At 39.2% G+C, this 19,272-nt stretch overlaps 1 protein-coding gene across 4 annotated transcripts in view; it reads right to left on the bottom strand.

Annotated features, from left to right (window-relative positions):
- Positions 1 to 1,881: 1,881 nt before the first annotated feature.
- The window catches only part of sh2d3ca (SH2 domain containing 3Ca), a 58,799-nt gene continuing 41,408 nt past the window's right edge, over positions 1,882 to 19,272 (bottom strand). For 3 of the 4 annotated variants that reach the window (XM_017307998.2, XM_081613386.1, XM_008424011.3), the window contains 12 exons: positions 14,547 to 14,675; positions 11,028 to 11,177; positions 9,852 to 10,129; positions 9,675 to 9,752; positions 8,201 to 8,328; positions 7,739 to 8,108; positions 7,239 to 7,368; positions 6,911 to 7,026; positions 6,600 to 6,771; positions 6,392 to 6,503; positions 6,104 to 6,310; positions 1,882 to 4,406 (listed from right to left, as the gene is read on the bottom strand). In XM_017307998.2, coding sequence (XP_017163487.1) covers positions 4,231 to 4,406; positions 6,104 to 6,310; positions 6,392 to 6,503; positions 6,600 to 6,771; positions 6,911 to 7,026; positions 7,239 to 7,368; positions 7,739 to 8,108; positions 8,201 to 8,328; positions 9,675 to 9,752; positions 9,852 to 10,129; positions 11,028 to 11,177; positions 14,547 to 14,675 — 2,046 coding nt within the window. In that variant the 3' untranslated portion in view covers positions 1,882 to 4,230. The remainder of the gene's footprint in view (positions 4,407 to 6,103; positions 6,311 to 6,391; positions 6,504 to 6,599; positions 6,772 to 6,910; positions 7,027 to 7,238; positions 7,369 to 7,738; positions 8,109 to 8,200; positions 8,329 to 9,674; positions 9,753 to 9,851; positions 10,130 to 11,027; positions 11,178 to 14,546; positions 14,676 to 19,272) is intronic. The other variant, XM_017307999.2, reaches the window with a different exon arrangement.

Below are 19,272 nucleotides of genomic sequence, written 5' to 3'. Positions count from 1 at the left end.
TTAACTTCTCCACATCCCTGACCTATCCGCTCCTTGATATTCACAATTCCGATTGATCGTTATCTAATAAAACAGTGACACCCACGTAATACAGCTGTGCTTATTCTGAAAACAGCTTATATAAAAAGTGAGAAATTTAATGGTATGAACAGTTTTGCTCTGCACTCTAGCAGATGGCGTAAAGAAATTCAGCAGAAATTCTGCAATGACCATGATATAACACACCTCTGAACTCATGTTAACAAATGCGCACATTTGAACAAATGCACAAGAGTACTCAGGGGCACACATGCGTCTATATGCACTCAACACACACACACACACACACTCCATCTGTCTATTCTCCCTCCCACTGAGTTGACCATGGCTCTATCTGCAAAGCAATGTGTGAGGCTTCACATAGCATGCATGCGCTCAATGCATTTTGTAGAATACTGCTTTCTTTGATGCATTTGTTTCATGCACTTTGACCTTTTAAAACATGGACAGAGGATTAAGCCAAGTCCACATTTGTGCATAAACCAACTACAAAGCTAAATGTTTGATTAGCAGCAAATAGTGAGTCTACATCCACCTGAGAGGAGACGTCAACGAAGACTATTGCTGGTAACGTGAAAGCCGTGAGGTTCATTTTTAAAAGGGAATGTCGCCATCTTCTGGCCTGTATTGTGCATTGCACAAGACATGATCAAAAATAATTTCATGAACTTTTCTTTCCTGTCACCCACGCCAGTGTTACAAAACATATAGAAGTGTGTGTTAGAAAATATGTAGGAATAGATGACAAAATAAATGGAAAAATGACGAAATTAAAAAAATATAAAATAGCAAGTGAATTTTTTAAACTGTCTTTTCTGATGCAGAAGAAAAACTTTGAAAGAAAAAAAATGTTTTTTTTTCTAACAAAACATTCTGTTGTATCCTGAGGCAACCACTTTTTAATTGTTTAAATAGTTGATTTTATTCATTTTCTTTTCACTTTTATTATTTTTATACCAACAAGACTAAATGTTTCATTTGTACAAAAATGTTTGAAATGAATATTTATTGTATTTTGTGAGTTGAAGTAACCAATGAAACACAAAGCTCACCCAACATTACACTGAATGATCACATCTATTGCCTTAGCTGTACAAAATCCAGCGCCTAAGCCTGTAGACTGCTTCACTCAGTTAATACAGTATGAAGACGGATGAGTGAATACTAGTGCAATATAACGTTTTGCATTGATGGTTCATCCTCATCATAAAAAAATACAATTTAAACCCATTGAAATCAAATTTATCTTCTGAATTTTATTATACCTGCCCATAGATTTTATTTCTTTAGAGATAGAGATAAATATCTCACTGATGCGGTTTAAAAAAATGATTTTGTAAAATGAAACAACCGTATTAGTTAAACAATCCAGCAATTCCCATCTATTTTTTATAAATCATTTGTAAGATCACATCATCTGAAGAAATTATGGTATTGGTACTATTTGGTACTGCGCTCATAAACTGAGCAGCTATTATATTTGTCTTCTGTCTCCAGTCTTTATAGCTGTAAAAAGAAATATCCCTTAACTCTCATAAAGGTCATGCAATAAGTGATTTCAACAAAATAATTGGTTCTACAATTAAAGGCCAGTGTATCAAAATTGAAGATGTTTCTAAAATTATGATTGCTTATATATGCAAAGCATGCCTTTACAGATTTTTGATACAACTTTACCATGTTATTAAGTAACAAAGACATAGAAAACAATGGACCACCTCAAAAATGCTTTCAAGATTTGTGACAGCAAAATAATCAGATTGGAATATGAAGGAAATGTTTAAAATAACTGACTGTATAGATGTTTGCGTTTTATTGTTTTTCTTAAAATAATCAAACGCATCCACACAAGCATTTGTTTTATTTGAAAAAAAGTGAATTATTATGTACAGTACAAAAAAGAAAAACAAAAAAAGAACATGAAATCAGTCTTGAATCATTTCTTGACTTTTTTTTTTTTTTGCTTACTTCATACAAATAAAAGCACTTCACATCATCATCATCATGTCAGTGAAACCTAAACCAGTAGGTATCCTCTTGGTCACAAAACAAGCAAGATCTGTGTAATTTCTCCCTGCCTCTGTGTAATGTCTTTATTCCCTTTTTACATTTTTTGCTAACTAAAGTGCGCCCTCTCCTGTTGGAAGTGGCACATGGCACCAACTGTCCAGAACAGATAATTGGATCCAACATCCACAGAAAAGTTCGAATACACAACTGTGGGGGTGTAGATGGAACATTTTCAGGAAAAAAGCTGATTTGATATCTGATGCGATATCTCCAATTACCTATTTGAAGATTAAAATTCCTTAAATATCTTGAGCGTTCCCAGCTGAAATGATTGCATAGCTCTGAGAGACGTCGACAGCCTCCTCAGACCAGTTCACGGCAAAAATACTTTAAAGTAAAACAGAGGTTGTTCCAATTATTTTAGCTCTATTGTTGAAACATAAATTGAAAAACACACAGCCATCATTCAAGCTAAACATAAATTAAACATGACACACAGTTGCATCTCTGTAAAATACAATGCTATCGTAAGATGAATTTATTTCTGTAATTTAACTCAAAAAGTGACTTTATATCATAATCCAGTGTTTGAGAAAAAGGTTAACCAGCAAAATCTGATAACCACCACATGTTGAGGATGGACTATTGTAACTGCGTATGTATCTGAAGCACTAAATGCATTCGGACCGCACACCTGCAGGAAAATTGCATCACCAAGATCAAGGAGGCGTAAAGTTTCCCTTAGGAGAAAACACCACATCTCACACAGATGAATGCTGCAGTTTGTGGGGCCACATCGTTTTGTCCAGCAACCTTCTCAAGACACACTTTGCCCGTCATTGTGTGCCTATTGAGAAACTATGATCTGAAGCAAAAGATTCACTCCTGTCACAGATTACATCCAACTCCAAAAGGCTGCAAATATCCCTGCATCTTGTCTGCTTTTTTTCTTATACATTTTCCTTCCACTAAACTTTTTCTTGCCATACTTGGATCCAAAGTCTGTCACTTTTCGAACTGGATTAGAAAAACAAAATTAACTTGTCATTTTGCTGAGACGGACTTGTACTTTCTCTGCCTTGTGAGTCTCATAAATGGTACATCATCGCACGGTCCTTTCAGCGCTTCATATATTTGACACGCGTGTTTAAATTGTTTTTAAAGCAACATTAAACTCGGTGCAGCATTTACAGCCGCGTGCATCGACTGTTTTGGCCAAGCTTTGCAAACTGTAACATGTTCATAAATGCTCCCAAATAAGTGAAACATTGCTTTAATTAAATTTAAAATGAATACATTCCCAGGTAGTCTTCTGCACGATGCTGCTTTTTGAAAGTACATGATCCACAATCCACAATATCAGATATATTAAGCAGCCAGAAGAGACGAAAGGTCACTTTGTCCACACTGAGCTTTCACGTTAAAGTTGCTGCATTAAATCTGCATTTATTAATCCATGCCTGGTACATTTTTAATAGAACTAGATGGGATTGCGTGATCCATATTGAATGAGGTCTTATTAGCAGGGTTCCTTCGTGATTAGCGCTGAGAGATTCACGAGTTTCATGTAGAAGTGGCCACAGTGTTTTGATATTATTAAAAAAACAAACAAACAAATAAATATAAGAACAGAAACAAAAATGGAGGAGCAGGCTTATCGATGCTCATACAGACTAAACATCCCGAGAGCTATGTAAAGTGTCATGGTTATCTCGGCCGTAGTTTGTGACAGCAGTCGTAAGTTTGAGTTTTACTGGAGCGATGCCAAATTTCGCAGCTTCGTTTGGCCCTCAGAGCCCACCGTACACATGTTCCCATCGAACAGCTTTTCCCTCAGATTTAAATATTTTAGCAGGTTAGTCCACAGGGAGGTAAACAAGTTTTTTTGTTTTGTTTTGTTGTTTTTTTCATTTCCACAGTGAGTGCCACACTTGTTCTAAGTAAAAAAAATCTCCTCGTGCACTTTTAGCTGCCTCCTCATTCATTTCTGCTTCTTTCACATCATCATCATCATCATCATCATCATCATCATCATCATCATCATCATCATCATCATCATCATCATCATCATCATCATCATCATCATCATCCCCCACTTCCGACACAAAATAAAACCATACCACACCGGGAGTGGTAAGTGCAACAAGAGTGTTTTGGCGATCTGGAGTTTCGGGGCTGATGCTATAGCTCGCTGTGGCGCACGGGAGGCTCCAGTTTGTGCGACAAAGCTGTGAGGACTTTGTCGAACTTCTCGTAGCGCTCCGACTGGTTGCCCTCGGACCCACGGCTGCCCCACAGCAGACGCATCTGAAACTCCGTCTGGAAGACCTCGTGTATCTCAGCTCGCTCTTGGAGTCCTGAGAAGGAGAAGAGATAAGGGTATTCGATGAAGATTTCATTGGAACTATTGTATTTAAAGAGAAACGGAGCTAAACAGGAAGAGCCTCTTGATTGTTTAGTACTATGATCAAAGTTCTGCATCAAAAGAAGATGGGAAAGAACAACCATAGAGAGAACAAAGAAGGGAACTGATGCAGCCGTTTCAGTGGAAGCACTCTGCGGAAGGACATCATTAACATCTCATTGTTGAGATGGTCACATAGGTTAATAATCTTTATAAATACAGAGGGGACATCTCAAATCTAATTTGTTTAAAGCCTAATTTAATAAGTAAAATTGCAAAGATTTGAAAAAGAAGCCTTGATAGTTTGACATGTTTGATTAGGAACAGACGAAGTAATAAATCTTCCTCTTATCTTAGGGATTTCTTCTGTTAAATGCTTTTTTGCCACATCTAAATATTTTAGTTAAAACACAGTTTAACGCCAAATATAACCAGAGTAAAATCAAAAGGCAGTTTTCCAATGGAGATTTCATTTATTAAATTTGAAAATAAACAAACAAAAAACACCCAAAGCCAGCCTGGCCGTATCGCAATATCTCCATCACAATTAAGTCTAGACTTTGACAAAAAAACACTTCAAATTCTCCATTTTGCTTTCATGAGCAATTCAAAAACTTGCTTTGGATCATTGTTCTGTTATGACCTAAAACATCAAGAGCCTAAAGCCATGAACTAGTGGTCAGATGTTCTTGGTTGTAGGGATCAATGAGATGTAGTCTGACAAATATGAGATGTTCTTTTTGCTCAGCTGTGGTTTTCCCCTTTAAACACATGGAAGCGATTTTTGCCCAGTTTCTCTCTTGTTGTTGAATCACGAACACCGATTGATGCCAGTGAGACCTGCTGTGTTTTAGATGTTATTCTGTGCTCTTTTATGACCTCGCAAATGAGTCATTTATAGGCTCAATGAGCTTGATAAACAAAATCAACATTTTGAAATTGTGTTTTATGTTCATTTGCATTAATTCCGTCTAATTTAAAATTGATGATCTGACCAAATGTGACAGAAAGGACTCGTAGACATATTTAGATGCAACTGACAGTATTTAAATTAACTGAATTCACTTAAAGTCTAATTTACAAAAGCTTATTTAAAGCTTGTAATGTCACAGTAATAACTTATAAGCTTGTAGACTCCCACTTGTTAGATACAGATCACAAAAATATAGCCAGTAAGCATCATTTACCAACATTAATACTGACAATAATAAAAATAACAATAAACTCTAAAAGTCATAGCCACCTACAAAACAAAAATGTTTCCAAACACAGCAAGGGTTTGAAGTTAAACAAGTTAATGATTGGATTCACCCTCACTGATAAAAGGGTCACGGTGATCAATTGGTGGTTATAATACAAACTGTAGGTGTTAGCTAAAAGTTATTGACAGGCTGTTCAATAAAGCAGTAATGGCATCAAACACGGATCCAAAAACACATTATTTGAATCAATGAACCAAACATAGTAACCATATGCATGGGATCAATACACCAGATCAGTGGTGCTGTGACCCAGCTTATTTACAGAAAGTGTTCAGAAAAATAGGCATCTAATTCACGTAAAACTGCAAGGCAGTTTCTAAGTTTTGACCACACACTGATCATCGCAGAGCTGCAATCAGTCTTCCTGAGGTTAATGTGGAAGTCTCACCCTGCAGCTTGGTCTCAGCGGTTGTTTTGTAGATGTCCCCGTGATGTGCAATGGTACGTGCGGCCTCTAGGTGGTGCATGACCACGTCCACGCCGGCCTCGGAGCTTTCCCAGGGTTCGAGCACCTCCCCGACGGCAGCGCCTCGCTCCAGTAGAGACAGGACTGGGAGGACATGGGGGAAGGAGGTGCTGGACATGACACTGGACTCTGGAGGAAAAAAGACAGGGTTGAAGTTCATCTGAGAAAATAAACATCCTCCAACCTAACAGCTACCAACTAGCAGCTCACCTTTGCCGTCATTCATGTTTTTCAAGAATGGTTTGAGTTTTTTCTCGTACAGAATAGCGCCCTCTGTATGTCTCTGGCGTAAGGTCACCCACGTCTGCTCCAGGCGGGAAATCTGAAGACAAAAAAAAAAAAATCAAAACCATGCTGGACTTTCTGCCAAAATGGAATTCCTTGGTATCCTCGCTAGTGATGGTGATAGGTGACTGACCTGTGGCATCTCCAGGGATCTCATCACAGCCGCAAAACCAAACATGTTTCCCAGGTTACTTTTCAGTTCTGCTGCTAACTGGATGGTCTTATGCAGCAGGGCCGCTCTCTCCTCTGTACTTCCTGTACAGCCGAGGAGGTCCACGGCCATCATAATAGACATGGTGTAGAACCTGAAAATAAATAAATAACTAAAAATTAGGTTCTGATGTAAAAAAAAACAGAAGATTATGCAATGTTTCAAATACTTATACAAAATTTCAAAACAGTTTCTGCTTAACTTTCTTCACATGGAAAGAAATGTATTTGTACCTCTCCAGCAGGTCAAGTCTCAGCTGATGCCCATGTGGTAAAGTCAGCAACTCCAACCCTGAGGACATTCCCATCATCCTTTGCATCTCTGTCGTTACACCTAATATTCTAGCAACCTGAACCAGAGCAATAAATATACATACATTATAATATTTATGTTTTCTGTCATGCCAGCTGCAGTGAGCTTGTTTCTGTTTGCACCTACAATTACGCATGCAAGCGTGTGTCAGTATTTTTGTTTGTGCATCTATGCGTGTGTGTGCGTGTGTGTGTGTGTGTGTGCGCGTGTTTGCGTGTGTGTGCAAACCACTTGTACTTGTATACATACCTTGCAGTCGACGAGTGTGATGTGTTTAGCTGCGGTACTGGCATCGACTTCACCCAGCAGCTCTTTGACTCTCTTCAGGACTGACATCTCCAGAGGCTTATTTTCAGCAGGAAGTAGACTAGACTCATACCTGCAGAGGGAGAGTTTCAGAGATTTAGGAAATAATGGACCGTGACAGGACTCGAAGAGCAGTGAATGCTGCTGCAAAAAATGTGGAGAAAAGTAGGTTGCACAATTTTGCGACCCAGACAGCTGTTCGGCTTTGAATGCATCCAGATCTTTACAGAGTTAATCTGTTCCACATATTGAAAAAATAGATCACTGCAAGATAAATCCAGAGTATTTTTTTTTATGGAGACTAGCTTTTGTCCGTACGGTATGCACTGACACATTAAACTACGAGCTAATACTGAGTTAATCTTTTTAATTGTTTCTCTGCACTAAGAAAGACAACAGCCATAGATTTTGCCTGTTAGCTCAAAACCTCCTCCTGGATGTACCTGGATGGCCTGAATAAGGAGGTCGACTCCACCAGCGGGGCAACAGATGTCCCGTCTCCTTCTCGGCCTTCGCCTTTCCTCAGTTCTTCAACTCGCAGTCGCTCTACGTAACTCTTAGTTGGGGGCTTGGGCGGCCCGCAGGGACAGGGTCTGAGGTCACAGTAACTTCCAGCCGTCTCCGACGACTGCGATTGGTAGGCGGAATGATGGGCAGGCGAGGAGTGTACCGAATGAGACGTTTGCGTGGGATATTCTGCGGGAGCGCAGCCGTCCAAGGGGCTGAGCTGAGGGTCGCTGGAACGGCGCATCACGGGGGAGGGAGGGACGACGGCCAGGGCCCGTCCGCCTGAGTGGGCTCTCTGCCTGGTGACTGGATAAAAAGAGAGACGAGCCTTCAACTCTCTGCAGAAGGCGTCTGTGTGATGGCAATGTATTATTTATGTGTCGGAGTCTGTCACATACCAGCACTATACGCAGGAGACAGCGGGGTTTCCCCGACAGGCGACAAGGGGCAGCGGTACTCCTGAATCTGGTCCATGCTCATCGCACAATTGCGCATTGCGTCTTTATGGTGGTGAATGGTTGATGGGCTGCAAAAGGCATTTTAAAGCTCGCGTTAAATGACGGGAGCCATCTTGGTACGGATGTAAATGTTCTTTCTTACAGGGTGAGGGAAGAAGGAATGTTTTAGTTTGTGAGACGGTCGCAATAAAACTGCATTTCTGTTATTTATGAACTACAACAAGGCAGAAGCAGACATGAGTTTGATTTAGAAAATAATCAATATCTGAGATTCATTAGCCTTACAAGCAATAAAGTTTTTCTTTTTTTTTTTTATAAAAAATTGAAAAAATCTGGTTTGCATTTATTTTCAACCTCTTTTACTCTGATAGACCAAAATAAAATCAAGTGCAAACAAATGTCTCCTGAAGTGCCCAAAATTTCCTAAAAGCTTTCCACGATGGGGAGACGCAGCCAAGAGGCCAATTTTAACTCTGGAGGAGCTGCAGAGTTACACAGCTTAGATAAGAACATCTGACAAAACGATAATTAGCACTAATGAACTTCATGGAAGTTCATGGAAGAGCAGCAAGAATAAACCCCCAACTACTCCTGCTTGTAGTTTCCCTCAGGCGACGTGTGGGACACTGCAAACATGCAGAAGACAACATTTCAGTCAGATGAGATCAAGGTCAAACCTTTCGGCTCGCACACCTTAGATCACTAAAACGGGACTTCCTAAGCATTAACACCCGTACAGCAAAACAGTTGCTGCATCATGCTGTGGTGATGCGTCACTGATCAGGATTGGTAGCAAGATGTTTGAAGATAAATTCCTATCTAGGAATAACACTTGAGACTTGGGAGAACCAAAGCAGACTCGCGTGTTGGACCGGCCCAGTCAAAGTCCAAAACTCATTTAGTCCATTTGTGTGGACCAAATGATGGTAAACACAAGCTCTCCATCCAATCTAACTGAGTCAGAGTTCTTTTGCAAAGAAGATTGGGCAAAGATTTTAGTTTCTAGATTATACAAAGCGTGCAGACATTTGGGAAGGTGGTTTCAGAGTATTGGCTCATAGAGGCTTAAAACAAAGGCACACTACACTTTTCACATAAGTTAGTTAATAAATTTGAACCATGTCTTGTTTTTACTCCATTTCATAATTGGGCGTTAAATACATTCTAAATAAATTATATAGAAGCTTATGGTTAGAAAAAGGCAACTTGGGGCCCAGAATCTTGTCTGCTCCTCATTGGTAGATTCATCAAGTTTTAAACAGCTGCATGCCGTTTAAAACTTGCCTCACTGGGTGCAGAAGTGAACAGTTCTCATCACAAAGGGAAGTACTACAGGTGTCTGTGAAGTGAAGGGGCTGTAGGAGTGTGGAGGGAACCAGAGCAACACCATTGTTGTCACACACATAAACACAACCTGCATTCGGACACAGGCTCCGGCTCTGGCTCGGGCGGGGCCAACGGTGTCTCAACTGGACTGGGGCTGTCTGAATCACTGATTATGTATGCGACATAAAAAAATCAATAACATTTCTCACAAAGCTGCAAAAGAGAAAGAGCTGTCAGGGAACATCGACGTCCGCGCCCTCCTCACCTGTGAGGCATCATCTTTTCTGTCGTCAGCCCGTCCGTCATGGTGACGCTTCGTCGCTTGATGTACGCCCCCCTCTGGCTGGACGGCGAGTAGGCGGAGCTGTGCTTGCTGTTGGACAGGGTGAAGGTCGCCTCCAGATAGCGTAGAGGTAGAGTCCTGCTGACGGGACAGTAGATGTGGGCGCCGCTGGACTGCGAGACGGCTTTGCGTTGGCCCACGTAAAAGCGCACGAGCTCCTGAACAGAGTCGAAGCTGTCTGACTCCAACACGTACTGCACCTGAGGAAGACGAGGAAGGAAGGTTTTGCTTTGAACACTTGCTTAGCACATTTATTCCATTCTATTATTTATTAAGCGAGTAAAACATCGGCGGATCCTCTTGAACCTCCAATAATAGCACAGGAATGATCTCACAGCCGGTAAAAACACACAAAAGAAAGAGTAAGCAGGATCGCAGCTGGTCAGCTTTGTACACCTGCACCATGTTAGCAGAGATAACAAGTCAACAAACACAAAAATACCAAATAAAAAGAGAAACATTTATTGTCTTGGCGAAGACAAACTTTTCAATTCAGCTTAAAATGCAGAACTCTTGTGTCCTCGCTAAAATAAGCAGCTAAACAAGGTGAAGTTTGATAACTTGGAACAGACCGAAAACGTGGCGGCCTGTTGCTAATGAAATAGTCTCATAATATCACTGTTGTTGAACACAGTGACTCACTGGGCGAACTCCCAACGGATGAGAACAAATGCATCATCAGTGCTATTAGTTACATGTGTGGTTTTCCTGATGAGCAACTTAAACCCAGGAGGTGGCAGATTTCTTTGATCTTTGGCTGCTGCTGTGTCTGATTGTGTCGAGTGTGTTGTGTGTGTTGCGTCCACACAACTTCCTTCATTTTTAAACATTTCCTTTCGAGTTGATTACATTGTCTGTATGCAGGAATAGAAATTCACAACTGGTTGCAATATACACATGATCAGATTTTTACATCCTCCTTGTCTCTTTAAACATTTTCCCCACTAAACTTCGCTTTTTAAAATGTAATAAAATTCTGAAAGTTATCAAAAAAAATTCTCATCCTATTTTAAGTAACAAAAAGTATTTCATATTTTTACATCGACTGCTTTATATTTTCCTGCCTAAAGATCCGCGTTCTAGCAGAAGTTGCCGTACCTTAGTCTCATTTGATTTCACCAGAACCTTGCTGATCTTGAAGTGGAGAACCTCATTGTCCCATCGACAGGTCAGAACGTAATCGCCGACATTGGTCAGGGAGTCTCGCACAAGGAAATCACCATTTCGCAAAACCAGAGACTCAGACACCTAAAAGGAAGAGAAAAAACCCAGTTAAGTTAAAAAAAAAAACAATGCAAACAGAAAAAGAGCAGCGAACTTGGCTACATTAGTTGTGGCATGTGTATGAACAATTTGTTTCTGTGTTTCTAACGATTTGAAAGATGAATAAGTGACTTAGGGAATGTGTGGTTATTTATAACAGTTCTTCAGAACTTAGTGCTACTGAACAAACATTTGTCTCAGTGTTAAACAGATTTTTCACACCGCTTCAGTTCTTATGATCCACTTAATACTCTACAACACCAATGAAGAGCCAATCTAGAAAACTAATGCTCCTTTCACGATCAACGAAACGGCGTCTGGCTGCACGCATCACTGCCAACTAAAACTAAAACTGCACTTGTGGAGAAAAAGAAATACCAAAAATCCATTAATTAGATGTGTGGAAAAACAGGCGCAAAAATCAGCCTGAGGAGTGTGTCTTTTAAAGTAACCTGTAAGAAGGCTGCTTGTGAAAGCAGATGGTGAAAAGCGTTAAATTCTTTAAACAAGCCATGAAATATGCAGAGCAACAAAGCCAAAAGGAAAACAGTGTCACAGGCCAGCAGGAGGCAGCAAATGCACAGATCAAAAGGCCTCAAATTCATGCAAAGCTTTTATCTCCCCCAGTGCCAAATGCTATTCTGTTAAAAGGAGTAGGATTGTGTTATTAGAAATTCAAAAAAAATATGAAGGGAAAGCTATATGACTTCCTTAAAAGTGAAATATTTTAACTTTAAAACAATGACTAGAGGATGAGGAGCGTAATCAGGAGGGATGGACGGGATTAAACTGATTAAAATAAGCTCACTAAGTGCTATCTTGGTAACCTGGCCTGGGGTTTCCCCCAAAGTTTAAACTGGGGGAAAATCCCTGAATATATGAATATTTTATGTAAATCAAAGGAGCAAAAAACATGCAGATGGCACAAATTGGTGTTTGTGTTCGAAAGAGACGCAGGTTGATCAAGAGCCAGGGAGACGAAGAAGATGAAGACGTACCCTCCACATGTGCTCCCAAAACTGTGTGTTTGTGTGTATTTGTGTCTTTGTCACCAGCTGTGAAGCTCAACTGCGTACATCAGCAACATACGCAGCTGTCTGTTTGGCAGAGTCTCCCTCCTTCCGAACGCTAAAGCAATCGCTGCCGAGCTGCGACAGATGATGGGCTTCATTAATCAGTGTCGTTCTGTGAGTAAACCGCCTAAACTGCGCCTTTCAAAGCCAGAGATGATGCCGGAGTAATCACTCTGCTAATACCGTGCGATTACAGGCACGAGTGTGTTCTGTGAAACATTTGTTCCACGTAAAAAGAATTTCTATTCTTATACAAAAGTTGCTTATTTCTTTGGTTTGGATTTATGTGTGTGTAACCAGGGTGAATTAATCTGGAGGTAGAGTTACATCCTCTTTCATTTGTGTCTAACTACTATTCTTGTATTTGTTTTCTTGAAAACTGACCAACATTCAAAACTGTTGTAATTAAGAGGACTTTTTTTTTTTTAACAGAAAACATAAATAAGCCTTAAAATTCCCAAGACATGTTGACTTTTAAAAGTCAACATGTCTTGGGAATACCACAAAACATAACCTACACCCAGCTGGGAAGCCTGTGATAACGTTACTAAAATCAGTTGGCGTCTACTTATTTTCCTGTAAGTTTCTGCTAAGAATCTATAGTTTTTGTTTTGCTTGACAACTAGAAAATTGTACTTCAATTTCTTCAAAACGAAATTAGAAAATGCCAATATCATACAATTCTCATCTTGAGAAGTGACTGAAAGTCAGAACCTCAATGATCTTGTTTTTGTCTCGCAGTGAATGCATCATGTTGCGCTGAAAACAAATTTCTTTGTGTGAATGAATTATTGGCTGAAAAATGTGTAGTAAGATATTTTCAGCAACAGCAAGGTGTTTAAAAATGAAATCACAAAACTGTTGCTCTTATTTCGAAGGAAACAAAATCATTCAGAGCCATGGGTGTGATGTAGATGATAATACGCACTTTCGACTTTTATTTTATCTTCTTGACGGTTTAGCCAAAAAAATACAAAATGTAAAAGAAACCGAAAGCTGAAAAACAGTAATTTCCAAACTCTTTGACCTCCAAAATATTTCCAAAATTGTTTTGTTAGATGTGTGTTTTCTTTTCTCCTCCAAATTTCACACATGGTTTCACGTTTTCAGCTTCTGAACTCAGACGGTGTGAACAGATTTGTAAACAACCTTTTTTTTATTTTGACCTTCTACATCTTCCGATACACTCTCAGATTTATCTGTGCGCTTTGTGTAAAGTTCTGGATACGGGCATATTGTTAAGAACACGCGGTCCTTGAACTGTAAAATTCAGCTTCAACACTCGGTCATTAAATACATAAAGTCTTTAAATCATTCATTCATTTTCATTTGTGCTTTTTTGCCACCAATTTACATCTAAATTCTGACTTGCTGTCTGCAAGGTCTGGCAGGTCCTGCCACACTGACCTTGTGCTGCCAAGAAATTTTCATGCATACATAATCATAAAACCTCAGAGAAAAAGGTCCCACACAGTCACAAAAAAAGACAACCGGGAAAAGTAGAAAAATAACAGGGATGCTAAATCCCTAAACTCTGAAGCTTTGGAAGTTTTTCTAAATCTGGAGAATGAAGGACATAGAAGTCTTAAGTGCTTCTGCAGCAGCATAAATAATATTCAGTCCCACTCATAATAAATCCAACCAGGTAAATTCCAGATTTCAACTAGACAGCTGACAAAGAAGAGTTGATCACCACATTAATGATAATTTAATATTTTTGGGTTTTGGGTCTTTGTGCATTGCACATCCACCTAAAGGTCTCAAATATGTTTGCAATTATGTATTTTAGCATAAAGAAAACTTACTGTTTTAGTTGAAAAGGGTATTTGTATCTTTACAACAATTTAACACTAAAAAGCATTCTTTCTCCAAACTAAATTAAACACATTTTGAAATTAGCCCTATCTCCCCATTTATTGTACACCAAAAAAACACAGTCAACTTTACTTGAGACTGTAATGCTCATAGTTACCACCAAATTACTTAATTCATTCTTCTTCTTTTTTTAAGATCACATGAGGAAAACTGATATTTAAAAAAGCATATATGATAAATTATTTATGACTGAGCTACAATCTTTAGGAGTATTGAAAAAATGGAATAAACAAAAGCAAAGCAAAAACTTAAGGTTTTAAGCTTCTAAATAAACCCGCCGGTGAATTTTGTGAAGCATTCGTTGGTAATGGAAGTTATTGTGATTGAACATTTTTATATAGCTGTTTTACTGTCTTTACCCTGTGTAGTCTGACCAACAAGTAAAGAAACCCGACAGCACTAATACCTCTCTGGGTATATGTCCATGGTACCAGCCATGGCTCCGGATATCAGCAGGGCTCTGCTTCAACTCCTCTTCCAGTTCTTTACGAAGTTTCTCCGGAGGAGACTCCAGCAAGTATTTCTCCTTTGAAAACTGTGACAAATGAGAGATAAAAAAAATATATGGCATCAGTTCCAGGTGTAACTGGTCAGACAATACTAATATGGATGTAAACAAAAGAGGCAATAAAATTAATCAACAATGATAACTATTGCAAAACAAGTATTCATAAAAATATAATTGAATTTTAAAAAATTAAACAAAAAAAAGATTCACATGCAAACAACTATAACAACAGTGATAGGTCTGTGCAATACAAGTAATCACAAAACACAAACACCTGTGCCGCAGAAGGCAGCACTGCAGGGAAGCTTCACGATGCACAAAGTGACGCACACACCCACTTCTCCAAATACACACAAAAACTAAAATACCACAAACAATAAGCTGAGGGAAAATCCGCTCAGGAACAAGTTAATTGTTTGTTGCTCATACACACTGCAGGGACAGAATGTCACTTGTTAAGTCTTGGCCACTGAGAATGACTTGGAGAAATTACCGGCCCAGTCATAAAAGCACAAGACAGATACTTAAAATTTTATTCCAGTTTAAGATGCACTGAGAAACTGGCTCTTGACTGTAATTGGATGATCTGTAGCTCGATTCAGAAACTCAACAACACTGCCTTTCTCAGACGGTGAATGGTCCACATGTTAACTACTACCAAACTGCTCTAACAAAAACTGTCTTCAACACAGAGAGTTAAAAAAAAAGTTATCAGTATCAAGGTTGTGTTTAAAATGAGGCCGGAGGGAGCACAGAGATGTAAGACGTCAATCTCTGTGACATGTCAGACATGTCTGCCAGTCTGGCTGCAAGAGAAAGAGCAGGACATTGAACAGAAACAATAAAACAAAAAGAATACAGCAATGTTGATCTGTTTTATCCTCTGGAATCTTCAATGTTCTAACATTGACATTATTTTTGCAAATTTCGTAGTTAAAGTAATACGTGGCCACTTCAGCACTGCAAACTGTACTATTATATAAGATGCTTTCAACACAGTTTTAGGACATTAGTAAAACCCTGCTTTACAGCAAATGCTCTCAGTGACATCACATCTCAGTGATGTGGTCATATAAACACTTACTGCTCACAGTAAAAAAGCTGGACAGAAAATATTTTGAATGCAGTTTTTGTAATATCAGTTCTTCGAGAGAAATCATAATTTGCTGACGCCTGCGGGCCAAAGCTTTACTAAAGCCAGACCTCAGAAACTGGCCAGAAAATTCTGACTGTTGCATCTCTTAATATGGTTCACAAATGATCACCAAAAGGAAAAAAGACTGCTGCAAACACACAACACGAAGGCCCCTAAGCTGTGTGAGTGTGAATAAGTAAAAACGGCAAACGTTCAGCTCATTAGACAATGTTTTTTTTATTGCGACCAAGGCGCTTAAAGGCTCAGGAGGTAGAGCAGGTCATCCACTAATTGAAGGGTCGGTGGTTTGATCAGCAGCTTCTCCAGTCTACATGTCAAAGTGTTCTTAGGAAGAGCCTGAATTATACACATGTACACACTCTAGCCAACTAGAGTGTGTACATGGCAGAAGGGGATTTCTGTGGGCAGAACAGATGCTTTGTATGCTAATGCTCTGCTAATCAATCAGAAAGGAAATGTCTGAATGCAGCTTATTTACAAAATAATTTTTCAGAATAACTGAAAACAGTTTACTTGGGTTAGATTTACATTTATATCCATGTAATTCATAATTCATTACCTTGCCTTCAACTTGCAATAAATGTCTTTTAATTCCTTCAAGTTCACCTAATCTACTTTAGTGCTATTTGCATGGAGAAAAATGGGAACTCCCTAAATGGGACCCCGAAGCCACTGTAGCGACTGATGGCTGTGGAAAGATTGAGTTCAGACGAGCAACCTAACATAATTAATGCACAAGGCAGGCACACACAAATATCTGCCTCCACGCACACAAACTTTTGACAGAAATCTGAACCAGGATAAAAATCCACAAAGGAATAAAAAGTGAAAACAAAACTGCCAGTATGAGGAGGAATGAGACTGGCGACCAGAATAAACAGTAAACAACCTCGTCGCTAGGGCTAATATTTTCTTTTTTTCCTAATATTTGCCCCAGTTATGTTGCTCTTTTTCTCCACCCCAGAACTGGTGTCGTTCAGTGACACACTATCAAATACACACGGTTCACACAAACAGCTCCTCTACCGAATCCTGATAAAGTTCTAGCAAGATTGTTGTCTGACTTTTCAGGGACAACACAAACATTGCGAGTAAGGATGGGAAGCTGTAATGACCCCATTATGTACAGCGTGTTTTTTTGCACTGCTGCACAAGTGTCCGCATGTGATACGAGACTCAAACACACAATCTTATCACCTTCAGGTTGCTGAGAGGCAAAATTATTAACTTCCTCCTCTCCTCCTCGCCCCTCTTCTCTCCTATAATCCTCTGGGGAGGATGGAGGAATATCACCACGGAGGCGAGGTCTCCCAGATTAGATTCAAGGTGTGTGTGAGTGGGTCTGTGTGAAGGTGAGAACAGGCCAATAAAAAACAGACGGGTCAAGTGTGCCGTTATTGCTTTTCCCCCCCGTCTCTGTGGAAACCCAAGAGGTACCTGGAATGGAACTGATGCTCAACAGTGGAGTCAAAGTGTGTGTGAGTGTGTGTGCGCGCACATAGATATCTATATGAAGGGTTATGAGGTAAATTGAACTGTCAACATGGCTCTATTTATGACAGGTTTCATGAAATAGGCTGACATTAAAGGGGAAACACTGATGGAGACCAGCAAACAATAGACAATAAGAGGTGACACAACAGGCATCTGTATTTTAATATGTGAAGGCAACAAAACCCACACTAAATCTTTTGGAGAAAAAAAAATACTGTCTATGAGGTGTTGTTTCTGCAACGGCATGATTGGTACCAAAGTATTTGAAATGCTCGAGTGCTTTTCTTCACTACCTTTGACTTTACAGAACAAGGTTTTGGGTCAAGCAGGCTTAACAGTTATTGACCTTTGAAAAGGTCCAGATTCAAAGGTTGGCTCATGCTAGTATGTCATGATATACAAAGTTACATTTTTTTTCTACATCTGTACATTTAAATCTTCAAAGTTACATCTTCAGTTTGTGAATTTGATCTTTAAGAGTTTAAATACATATGTCGGACTACATATCTATAGTCCGGCATTTTACCTACTATAGAGTGCACCTCATTATAAGCAACACCCACAAAGTAAAAAAAAAAAAAAAACTGGAAACGTACATATAAGCCGCACTGGGTCATAAGCCGCTGGTATCTCCGCCACTCTCGGTTTTCCAACATTGATAAATCTGCTATTAAGGACGCAGCCCTGCGTCTCCAACAACATTCTATGGATTTGTTCACGCCGAGTTTACGTGCAGTGGTTATCGATCTGTACTGCCAGATCGATAACCTTCAAATTAAAAGCTCCATCATATGAACTTCTTCGTGTGGTTTCTATGATGATGGGGTATTAGTTTGAAAACATTGCTCAGTCATCCCTGTTGCTAACATGTGCTTGGTCTAAAATGAAAATCAGCACTTTCTTCTTTGATTTCCAATTTTGACTTCCAATGATTCACTTCCTGCTAAAGAGCCCCCTGGTGGTTGAAGAAAAATCCACAGAAAAGCCGCACCGGGCTATAAGCCGGATGGTTCAAAGCGTGGGGTAAAAATAGCGGGTAAAAGTCGGAAAAATACGGTATTTACCTGCAAATATTAACCATTTAGCTCAGTGAAAATTATTTTGAATCTTGATCTGCTAAGGGTGTGAATAATTTTGAGCTAAACTTTAATATCAAAAGAAATATGCAAGTTAGTATTGCTAATAGCTCGTCTGGATACTAGAAAGAACAGTAAGATAATTTAATATGTTTTCCAATTTGCAATTAAACTGCATTCAATTTAGGCGTGTTATCACTCCCAGATCAGCTACTTTGAGACAAAATGGATCTAAATTTGTAGGGAGAAGCAGAAGATGATGAGCAAGGACAGTTCTTAAATGCTGTGAAAGAGAGTAAAACATCTCTTTCAGAAGGATATATTACCTCATGGCAAAAGTGGAACAATGGGAATAAGTAGAAGGGGAGTCAGTGACAATGACTAATGTGATGTTTTTATTGCAGTTACAAAGACGGAGAGGATACCCTTTACTATCCTGACTGCTTAGTCTCAATCCTCAGGGTGTATCTACCTCCCTTTTTACTTTTAAGAGTAGATCTTCCTCTGCCACATTTATTCGATTGTTTTTACCTTGTCCAATGATTAGTTTTTTAGTGTGTAGCAAAAGCTTTTTTAACTTTACCAAATTATGGAAAAGATCGTTTGGTCATTATGGTTAAAAGCTGTGAAAACAACACAGTGGGGTGGAAGATTTTTTTCACCCCTTCACTATTTCATTTATTAAAATTTTGGTCATTTCTGATTTGACAATTATGAACACAAAGGAAGAACCATTCAAGAGACAGTTCACACCATAGCAACAGCTAAAGTAATTTTCTATAATTTATTAATAGTTTACTGTAACAAAAGATTTCTTAAATAAACATGATTTTCAGAAGGTAATTTTATTCAATCAGGGACAATCTGTTATAAAAAATAACCAAAATCAATAAAGTTT

The sequence above is a fragment of the Poecilia reticulata genome, chromosome 12, assembly GCF_904066995.2.
Source record: "Poecilia reticulata chromosome 12, P_reticulata-male-v2, whole genome shotgun sequence".
Taxonomy (NCBI): domain Eukaryota; kingdom Metazoa; phylum Chordata; class Actinopteri; order Cyprinodontiformes; family Poeciliidae; genus Poecilia; species Poecilia reticulata.
This window is presented reverse-complemented; position numbering and strand designations above follow the sequence as displayed.